This window comes from Notolabrus celidotus, chromosome 1, assembly GCF_009762535.1.
Source record: "Notolabrus celidotus isolate fNotCel1 chromosome 1, fNotCel1.pri, whole genome shotgun sequence".
Classification (NCBI taxonomy): domain Eukaryota; kingdom Metazoa; phylum Chordata; class Actinopteri; order Labriformes; family Labridae; genus Notolabrus; species Notolabrus celidotus.
In genome coordinates, this window is record NC_048272.1 from 24,897,151 (window position 1) to 24,908,256 (window position 11,106).

At 38.5% G+C, this 11,106-nt stretch overlaps 2 protein-coding genes across 7 annotated transcripts; one reads left to right on the forward strand and one right to left on the reverse strand.

Annotated features, from left to right (window-relative positions):
* Positions 1-2,183: 2,183 nt before the first annotated feature.
* nudt2 (nudix (nucleoside diphosphate linked moiety X)-type motif 2) lies at positions 2,184-4,648 on the reverse strand. 2 transcript variants are annotated; one of them, XM_034697843.1, is made up of 3 exons: positions 4,522-4,648; positions 2,983-3,110; positions 2,184-2,884 (listed from the first exon to the last, which is right to left on the reverse strand). In XM_034697843.1, exons 2-3 carry the CDS (start codon positions 3,104-3,106, stop codon positions 2,562-2,564), a joined length of 447 nt encoding a protein of 148 aa, XP_034553734.1. In that variant the 5' UTR covers positions 3,107-3,110; positions 4,522-4,648; the 3' UTR covers positions 2,184-2,561. The 2 variants fall into 2 exon arrangements, with proteins under 2 accessions (XP_034553734.1, XP_034553743.1); XM_034697852.1 differs by lacking the exon at positions 4,522-4,648 and adding an exon at positions 4,232-4,392.
* Positions 4,193-8,668, forward strand: rfesd (Rieske (Fe-S) domain containing). Of its 5 annotated transcripts, none has more exons than XM_034697823.1 (4): positions 4,193-4,465; positions 7,315-7,488; positions 7,780-7,814; positions 8,102-8,668. In XM_034697823.1, exons 2-4 carry the CDS (start codon positions 7,332-7,334, stop codon positions 8,384-8,386), a joined length of 477 nt encoding a protein of 158 aa, XP_034553714.1. In that variant the 5' UTR covers positions 4,193-4,465; positions 7,315-7,331; the 3' UTR covers positions 8,387-8,668. The 5 variants fall into 5 exon arrangements, with proteins under 5 accessions (XP_034553714.1, XP_034553693.1, XP_034553705.1 ...); XM_034697802.1 differs by lacking the exon at positions 4,193-4,465 and adding an exon at positions 6,345-6,422; XM_034697814.1 differs by lacking the exon at positions 4,193-4,465 and adding an exon at positions 6,359-6,422 and having other exon boundaries at positions 7,318-7,488.
* The last annotated feature ends 2,438 nt before the right edge of the window (positions 8,669-11,106 follow it).

The following is an 11,106-nucleotide window of genomic DNA, read 5'->3' on the forward strand; positions in this document are numbered from 1 at the left end:
CTACTGTTGATAGGTCCCATGACACTTCTGCTTCCCTTAGCCCATTGAGTCTGTGCTAGAATGCTCAGTTTACTTCTTATTTGCTTTTATGTCATGACATTTTAAAAAGAAAATCTACAAGTAACTGTTTGTTGTAGTGTTAGCTGTGGCTCCAGACCACAGACTGTATAAAATATGGACATAGGATCCGTGATGTCACCCATCTGTTTTTGAAGCGCTGCTTTGAGGCCAATCGGCTGCGGCAGCCATATTGCTGCTGCCGAGCCAGTGTGACGTAAACAGGCGGAGTTTTAGCCTCCTAGCCAACAGCTACAGTGTTCCCGCCTGTCAATCAAGTCAGCTGTTCCTCTCATTGGAAGACCCGTAATCTAATTTTTTTCATCTCTATTTTTTAAAGTACCGCGTTATGAAAAAAAATTCACCCCCCTCACAGTGGGAGCCAATCAAGACATGAGCTATCCAGACTGCACTCATCTTTTGTACCAGGCTGTAAACATGTTTATTTCTGCTGTAAAGATCAGCTTTTTCCCATTCATGTGTATGTGACTTCCGCTACTTCCGGAGCCAGCCTCAAGCGGATCCTCGATGAACTGGAATTTTTTAGCACTTCCGCATTGGACGCATATTTTTAGACCGGAGGTTGCCGCTTGCTCCTGACCTGGAAATTGTACCCTTAACTGATTAATTGCTCACCCCCAATTGTTTTTAAGAAAAATTGGCATCAAAAGTCCCACCTCTATTTAATTATGATTGGTCAGTGAGGGAGTGGTGACACTAATCTCTGAAATTGAAGTGAAGTTCACTGAGTTTAAAGAAAAAAATAAACTCATAAGAGTAGACTTTGCCAATAGTGAAATACATATGTTGATACTGTAAGTGGTAGGGGAGTTATTTTTTTTACTTTTTAGGTGAACCAACCCAAATGTCATTTACTGCATAAAGATTTTTTAGGAACTTCACACCCTATAATAAAACTGCATAAGCTACTGAGATGCAGTCATATCATGGGGACTATTGTTATTTAAATTAAGAAAAAGTATCAGTAAGTTATCATTTGGTAAAAAGCTTTTCATGCACTGCCAGGCATGAAATTGATAACTGGTTCAGTGATGTCCCGCTGTTTCATAAAGTAATATTTCTGCCTGTGCTCAATGCACAGCGTGACTGTATGACGTGCCATGTCTGTGTTTATTTAAGGAGAATAAGAAGATATGTACTTCATGCACGGCTTGTTTGAGAATACCCAGGTGAAATTGAAGTGAGTAAGTAGTGAGTGAAAGCAAACATATATTTTTTTTTCAATTACCCTTATTTCATCCCTTCAGCTGAGGCTATTAATGCAATCCTGCTGCAGCATGGTGTTGAAAACAGAACATGTTTCTTCATTTGGTGCAATGTGACAATAACTGAGAGCAGTCTCTTCAGTCTTACATGAAAGTCATCATTTGCTATTAATAGAAGAGCAGTTTTGTCTGTTCCAGATATTCTGTTTTCAATCATTAGAGAATTATTTGACTTAAAAACTTCTAGATTGAGAGAAATAAAATATGGAGAAAGATTGACAGGATGTGAAGACATTGATTGAATATCATGAGTATGCTGTGTATACATGAAACTTTTTCTAAATCAGTTCCCGGCCATTATTTCTTGTGTTTTTTCAGTCTCTATAGGATAAATAAGACTGAAGAGTAGACACCACACAATGCAAGTAAGACTTGGTCATGCGATTTTGATGGTTGGACAAGGATTGATTTCAGGCTGTAAAACATTACATTTTTTATATTATCCCTGAAATTACTATCAAACTGGGTTTGTTGTTAGTCATTAATGATAATGTGCACATTCACCATGATTCATCGCATTATGATATTCCCTCTTAAATTTTATGAACACAATCCTGAACGTAATAAAATTATCTCCATTACTGGATTTTAATCTTTTGACAATACGTTATTTGCAAAAGTAATGGCTATATGTCACTTTATTTACCATGGTGAGAGCGTAAGAGTATTTTCTTGTCTTTGATTACAAATGTGCACCTCCAGTGGAAATATATTTTGTGTATTTGTCTCCCCCTTGTGGCAGAAACTACTGCATGCGACATCATTTTATCCAGTTACATCTTTTTACACGTGCCAGGCCCTCTTATGTATATTTCTTACATCTAGAAAAAAATATCAAGGTAAACAAAATCTATTAGATTTATTTGGAATACACTTGATTCTAGCAACAGCTGATACAATCAGTGAAAGATCTTAAAACTATCCCCTTCATAACAATTCCACCAAGTTCCACTGGCTCACGTGATGAGAGGGCGTCCATCTCCTTTATTTAGTTATTTTGTGTTGTTTTTTTTACATTATTACTATAAGAATATTTAATTATTGAAATCAGTCTAATCAATTACAGTTTTGTTGATCCAGAGACACAGGCACTCATGTTTTTGTGTAGTGGCTAGGATCAAACTAGCAAACTGAAGCCCTAACTTTCAGGCTGAGTTTATACAATACAGGAGAGACCCTAGTTCCATCATCCCTTTGCACAGTCTTCACTGTGGTTCATCACTGTTTGTTCTGCTGAGCCTCCAGGTGTGTGTGTGCTGCCCTCAGTGTGTTCTGCAGGTCTTTGTAACCTGCCAGAGTGCAGGCCTCTTCCAGCCGGGCCCAGCGATAGTCCTGGTGCTCGTCTGATAAAGTCACCGCTGTCCCTGGGTCCGTCAGCTCGGCCAGCCAGTAGAGAACCTCTTTGGGTTTCCCTCGCACTTCATAGCGCAGCTCCTGCACAAAGTCATCTATCACCCTTAGGTGCTCTGCTCCAAGTCCTGCCTCCTCCTTGGTCTCCCTGAGAGCTGTGGTGAGGTCATCCTCACCTGGGTCCACATGGCCTGTTGGAGAAGAAGCAATACATTCTGTATAAGCTGTTGCTTATAGGTTTCCAACACCAATTATATGATAAATGTGCTGTTATTGATCTTTTTAACACCTTTGGGTGGGGTCCAGTGGTGTTCTCCATATGAGGTCTGCAAGAGGAGATACTCGATGTTGTCTGGTGGAGGGACACAACTGGCGAGCCGAAACACTATGAAGCCACAAGCACGCAGCGCCATCTCCCTATTCAACAACCATGGACACAGAAACATTCAGCATTATGTTTTTCTCAAGGACTCATCAGGATAACAAAGTACATTTACATGACAAAGCAATCACTGTTTTATAAGTATTAGTGAAACCCTTCAAAAGTTATGGTGCTACTTTTCAAAATTCTGTTTCTACCTGAAGGAAGCATGTAAAAAAAGGGTCATGTTTTATACATACATTAGAACAGTTACATGCGTTATTAACAGATGGAGGCCATGTGTTTGAAATAGATACCTAAAGGTTCAGTGGAGAGAAGTGTTGTATCAGTTCTGTTTACTCACAAAAAAGAGGAGAGATAGTGACTTTTAAGACATCTGTACAGTGGCCCTGAAGGGGCAACAAATTTACCAAAGATGAAACACTTTTACAAAGTTGGAGACAAATTTACATTTTGGAAAACATTTTTACATTTAAGAAAACAAATTTACAAACGATGAAACACTTACAAAGTTGGAGACAATTTTACAAACGATGGAACCCTTTAACCATTCCTGAAACAAATTTACTTTCATTTTTAACTGAAAGGGAATGTACCAAACACCAGAAGTGATACGGTACCAAACAGAGTACCAGTACCAAACGTCAATCCGTTTGGTTTCTCTCCATCAAAACAAACTAAATGACCCCTCACTAGATCACCTTCCGGTATTTGGTACATTCCCTTTGCTTAAAAATGAAATATTGGGTTATTTTTTAGAAATGCTAAAAGGGTTCCTACGTTTGTAAATTGTCTCACCGCCTGTAAAAGTGTTTTGATTTTGTAATTTTGTTTTCTTAAATGTAAATTTTTTTTCCTAACTGTAAATTTTTCTCCAACTTTGTAATAGTGTTTCATCTTTTGTAAATTTGTTTTGTCCTTCAGGGCCACCGTACATCTGTGATTGATTGTAATTTTCCACATGTACAATAATATCCACATCCACATGGGGACGGCATCACCACAGCTGACGAGCATTAAGGCTCGTGAGCTCGTCTTTTGCTATATAAACCATCTAACTTCTGAACGTATTTTTAGTTTAGCAGTCAGTGCAGCACTTTTTACATTTTGACTGGACTTTGCTTTAGCCTGAGAGGCAAAGATTAGCATACATTACCATTGATCTCATCTTAGTGCTGATTCTCGTATCCAGGCAGTAGGACAGCAAACCGCTGTTACTGAGCTAGCACTAATTATCTGGCACACTGCAACTCATTGTGACAGACTTACACATGTTTACAGACTCATGTGTAACCGCACAGCAACAGAGGCATTATTAACCAGAGCAGTGGGAAACTGTAAACGTTTATAGCTTTCTAGCTAGCTCACTGTATTACTTGTAGTCCCATCGGTAAGTAGAAGTGTATATATAATCATACTTAAAAAAAAGTAATACTAGAAACTTACGGTCTATAATGCTTTGAATGGACGTGTTTTGTTTCCCATCGGCTCTGGAGGGGAAAGCACAGCTGGGCTCAGCGGTGCACTGACAAATGAGTCCGGTCTACTCAAAAGGTGAACACAATCGGTTCCACTCGAAATAACAGGCCTTTGCTGGTGCTGACAAAAGAGAACCAGAGAAAGATAAATCTGACTGACACAACTTATACTTATAACTTATAATGAAGAATGGTTATCCTGTCAGATAAATACTCTCTGTAAATATACATGTAAATATACAATGCAACAATTCTCCAAGCAGAATTCCAGATTTCTATTTTTTTGTACTATTTAACTATCTTTTTAATGAAAAAAAAAACTACCTCTGCTACTCACCACTGCACTTTTATCATATTATTTTAGCCTGTACATATTAGTCATGCCTATTTGCTGTTCTTTTGTATTTATAGCTGATGTTATTGTTATTATTTTTATTTTCAATCATCAATCAATCTTTATTTGTATAGCGCCAAATCACAACAAACGTTATCTGAAGACGCTTTTACAAACATAGGAGGTCTAGACCACACTATGTCAAATTATGAACAGAGACCCAACACCAAGACAGGGTAAGACTCAGTCTGACCCCACCTTAATCCATCATGAGCATTGCACATCGCAGTATTTAGCTAGTTACAGTGGTGAGGAAAAACTTCCTTTTTTTATTTTTATTTGTATGCCTTATTCTTATGCCTTGTACAAAGAGAGCACAGTTTACCTAAGTCAAATTCCTTGTGTGTTCAAGCATACCTGGCCAATAAAGCTGATTCTGATTCTGATTCTGATTCTGATTCTGTTATAAAGTCAAACTGTAATATATATGATTGATATGTTATACATAATGTCAAATGAGCTAATAGAGTGTTATATTGACTAATTCATATACAGGTGCATCTGAACAAATTACAATATCAAGAAAAAGTTCACTTATTTGTAGTCTATTTTCAAAAGATAAACTTTAATATATTCTTGTATTCATGACATGTAAAGTTAAATATTTCAAGTCATTTTTTGTTAAAAAAATGTGATGATTGAGCTTATAGCTTATGAAAATAAAAAACCCATGATGTCAAAACTTTTAGAACATTTCTCAAGATCAATTAAAAAAGGATTCAAAATAAAAGTCCAACTTCCAAAGGGGAAGTTCATTTATACACTCAATAATTGGTTGGGGCTCCTTTACAACAAATCACTTTCTTCAGGAGCTCATGGAAAATATGGAAAATGTTGTGAAATTCTTGATTATTTTGATGCTTCCGTACATGGTTGTCAAAACTGTTGCAAGTTTATTGAACTATAATTAAGTATTAAATCATACGTTTTTAATGTTTTTATGTTAATACTAACAAGTTAATTAATAAGTAAAACTTATTCAACTTAGAAATGCAGCTGAGTTAAGAATACAAATATTTCCAGTGAAAGAGGTGTAGAGTTCTAAAAAAAAATCAAGATTCACAAATAAAGATATGAGAGGCCTCTGCAAAGTTGTACTGAGGTACAACTTCCCACCTCATATACTTCTACAATTGTAAATGATTGAGGGGAAATAGGAAATAGTCTTATCGAAGGAAACATAACAAACTGGATGCTCAAAGGTAATTCTAAAAAATAAAAAACAGTTAAAAGGGAGGAATCATGGTAGCTGCAATGCAGATCAGAGAAATTGTTTCATGACTGATTTCTGCACAATGAATTGTCTGTTGTGCCTGAAGGATTCCGATAAGACATGAAGGCAGTACAGATAGGACTAACTGAAGGCAGCTTGTATCTGAAGATATGGGAGACAGGGGCTGCTTCCCACGCAAGCAGAGCTGTCAGCAGTACAGTTTGTCAGCTTGACGGAGGGGACACCGCCACTGAGTTTCAAGGTAGAGACAAAAACTCAACCCCAAATACACATATTGTCATTATCAAGTAAAAATATATAGAATAACTACAAAGACAGACAGGATGTAAAAAGAGAAGGTAAGGCATCTTTATGCTTTAAAGGAATTGTATAGATTGAGCTTTTATTCCTTTGGTGCCCAGTTAAAGATTGTTTTCCTGTCAGATACAATTATTTTGCTCTTCTGAATCTTCTTCCTTCACAGCATGTTGCTGTCTGTTGTTTAGCCAGAGGCCACACGACATGTGACTTTCGCTGCTGCTGCTGCTACTATCGTGCTTACTCAGCCTGCACTGAAGTGCTCATTATTCCACTGTGCAATACATGAATCACACTTGGAGTCAGGTTGCCCTGCATCTAGATATTTTTGGTCCTGTCATAGTGATTTCACGTGAATGCAAGGCTCCAGTCTCTACATGCTTTGATACAATGATGACAGCTAAAAATGTCATTGTATTGGCCCACTTGTGTCACTTTTTATAGGCTGTGTTTACCACAATCATTGGGCAGGTCATGGGTTTTTCAGAAACACAAAAGAAAACACTTCATCAAGTTAAACTTGATGAATCGTATATTAGGAATTCAAATTGCAGTTTTGAGTTTGTCTGGAGTAGAGCTGATCGCTGCCAAGACATGCTCGGTTTCTCCCAGCTGAATTTTCTGGAGGTGTTGGAGACTTAATTTAAGCTGACAACTGTGATGGGTGGTGCCAACATGATAATCCCAGTGACAAATCCAAAAGCCACTCTTTTCATGTGGAAACTGAAGTTCTTACATAAAGTAACACAACATAGTTTTGATTCTGTGAAGAAAACACTATGCTTCTTTAGGATAGATCCCAAAATGTTTAAACAACTTCTTGCTTGCCTGCTAAGAAGCATTTTACAGACACATGGAGGAGAAGAAGGAACCCACTGGAGAGCCTTGTTTTGTGGGGAAGAAGGATGAACTCATCCAGGCAAAGCGCTCTTTCAGAACAATAGAAGGTCGAGATATACTGATCATCCACCACCAGGGAGTCTTCTACGCTATGGACTCATACTGTTACCGTGAGTACTAGTCCTCGAGGCAGCGGCTACATATGACTGCAGATCTGATAAAATGTGAGAAGTATGTATTCCCATGTGGACTGAAGCAGTTGTTAACAAATGCTTACTTTCAGCGAATCTCTTACCTTAAAGATATCCTGTCATGGGATTATCTTAAACCAACTCGCTTTGTTAACAACAAGACATTTTCACACATATCTCCTGTAAAGTGTGTCCAGTCAGCAAAAGGTTAGTGTGCTGTGATCAGTTTGCTTATTCTGCAATACACTGATCCTCTTCCCTTCTCGACAGATGCTGGAGGGGCCCTGCAGACAGGAGACATAGAGGTAAGGTTTGACTTAGGAGAGTAATGGTTGTTATTTTTGTCTGACTTCGAGGACAGATGCCAAAATGTCATTAAGGTGAAAGAAAACTGAACTGTGTTTTTGTTGTTGTTGTTTTGTTGTCAAACTAAAATCCTCAAAAGCAACTGCTGTAGCTCCAAAGGCTACTGTAATTAAGAAATCAACCCTGAATAAATGAGTGTTATATTATGCTAATGCTGAATGGCCTGAATGACCTACGCTTACTCCACATAATGTTTCTGACCTGCTTATTTTTTACACACTTGCAGGAATTGAACGGCAAGCTGTGCATAATTTGTCCGAACCACAAGTACAAGATCACTCTGGCCCAAGGGGAGGGCATATACAAGGCATCTGACCCAAGGGAGAAGCCGCCTGTGCCCAGATGGTACTCCAAGGGTGTGAAGCAGCGGACCCACACTGTCACTGAGAACAACAACGGAGACGTCTATGTCAAACTCTCTGACATAGCAGGCTGGATCGAGTCCGACTTTTACCAGGGCGAGAAGGGCAAGATAGAGAGGGAAAGAGCTGCTGCGGAGAAGGATTCCTGATAATCATGTCACAGATAGATGAGGGTGGCATTTGTATAGTCTCTTCTTTTCTCTCCTCTATGATTACACGATGGCTTTGTTAAGAGAGGATTTTTAACGACATGCAGTTTGTTTTGTACCACACAAAATCCCTTAGGCTTGCACTGGCTTAAACGTTGTTGTGTTTTTGAAGCATTTGGGACTATTTAGAGTTTTTAATTGCTTTATTTATGTACCTTATATTTACATTTTTTCAACCAAAAATCCTGTCATCTCTAGGCCATCATGCTGCCAGTAAATAAACTTTTGCATGGATTAATTTTAATGTCTGATTCTCCGTTTTCAAATTAGGTAATGGCACGAGGTAGAAAAATGTGAGCCAACCCTGGTGTATCTCCTGCATTTTAAAATTCCTCATACATTATGTATACACTGAATGAATTAACGAGATAAAAAGGTTTATCCTGATGGTTAAAGTCCCAAAGTGGAAAACTATTATCATTAAAACACAAAGATCATACAACAACGATGGCCATGTTTAACAGAAGCTCCTAGCAGACATGTGTCCATACATTTTATTTAATCTTTTTTAGAGTGATAAGAAGTAAATGCAGGTTGCTTTCTTCAGATCTGAACTTATTCGTCCTGTTATCTGAAGAAAACAAAGCTGGTTTACCTGTGATAACAGCTGATATCAGTTGTTTTCTTGTAGTAACTGGATACGTTTCTGGTCGGTCTAGAAAACAAAAAAAAATAGGCCTATCACTGAAGGTCAGACCATGGACATGCAGCCACTGCCCATACTAATGCAGTAAGTTAAGCCTGTTTTTATGTTTGTTTTGTGCTTCTGAAACTTTGAGAATACAAGTCACAATCATCTAGCACTAAGTTAAGACCTTGAAAAACAACCAATTTTAACTCATTATCACAGAAAAACAGAGTAAATAAAAGGTATGGATGCATGTCTGCATCGGAATCGTATAATTTTTTGTAACATCCTTCTGTCTTTCCTTCAGAGAACATCAGAGAGCATAAATATCAGAGTTGCACAGATTCAAGCATTTGGGATTCGTGCTGAATAATGTGTTCTGTTGGTAAAGAACTCTTTCAGCGACTGAATTAAAAAAGAAACCTTGCTGAGAGCACCAAGTAAATCCCTGAGGTTGCTGAAAGGTGTGTTGACAGCAGCTTCCCGCAGATAATGTATCTGCCTGGAAAGCTCTGTTCACCAGTCATGGCCCCAGTGTACCAACTTTAGTGTATGAATTCAACATTTGAACATTTAATATTTGATCTCCTTTCTATCCTTGCAGGATGAAGATATTAAGATATGCTGTCATTATAGTATCCCAACACCTGACTCTGTTACATTTTGCTGACATGATTTGAATTTGGCACCTCATATTGTAGGGTTTCCCTGGTGTTTAGAAACCGTACTTGCTCAGAGACCACCATTGTTCAAGTGTCGGCGAAGATATTTTGACTTGTTTCAATTTATTTTTAGGCTGGGTAAACACACTTAAATGAAATGACAGCTAAGACAAAGGACACACCAGACACAAAATGCTGAAGTGGCAGAGGAATATTGAGCGAGTCAAAAATATGTTGTTATTGACTTCCTGTAACGCATGTATTAGGGGAGGGTGCTTATGTGCCTGTCATGACTTACAGTTACCCCGGAAAAAAAAGGGTTACATCATTTGTTAACCATTTGATGTGAAAAGTGTAGACAGCCTGTCACATTCAGGTTACTCCTCTATTCCTGGACTCATAGTGCAGGCTAACTGTGATATGAACTGCAAACTGGAAACTGCAAATGCCATGGGTTGAGATCACACAGGCTATGGGGTATGATGTTCCTCATGAATGATCTCCTCAGCTGGCCTACAGTGAACCCACCACACAATCTGAGGCCTTGGCCTGTGACGCTTCGAATACCATCAGAAATGCACAGGGCTGTGGGGTCACACAGAACAGGGGCCTAAGCACTGGTATTCTCATTTAGATCACAGAAAATATATATGATCATGTAGGGAAACTGAGAATCTCAAATCACAGACTATTTGCTGGTGGTCTTTTATAATCTTTCAAGTGGAAGACTGAGATAAAAACAGAAAACTATCTGGGAAAACTGCTGTGCAGGTCTCGTCCACCTCATCCCAGAGAGAGAGGGCATGTTGAGACCATGAAGTTATTACTATTACTGTAATACTTCATGTCGGTTTTAGGTCTTGCATTACTCATCATGGTATTTAATGACACAAGAGGCTCAACCTTTAATGCTACATCTATTCTTCCTGGCAGAAATCTCTGAAGTTTTTCCAAGATTGGCTTCTCATTTTCACCTTTTATTTACAGCAGACTCCCACAGCAAAGTCAGTTAAAGGATCTTATATTTCTCCCTACATCAGCAAATAGCTAGTCTCCTACTCATTATGGCTGACATTATTATCACAGCCATTGACATTGCACCCCATGCTTACATCTCTTGGCAATTAAATTTTGTGCCTATTCAAGTATACAGAAGATGATTTATTTGCTCAAAGTGAGAGGGAAGTAAACTGTTAGAGGTGAAACTGCAGGTAACTAAAACATTACACGGCGTATCAAAGCGTAAAAGTCTGTTTGAGTAATTAAAACGACACCGTCATTCCCTGCAGGTCGACAGCATGGTAAAAGAGCCTGTTTGTGTGTACTGGCGCGCGCTGCTTCTACGTTTGCATACCCGCGTGCGTGTTGCT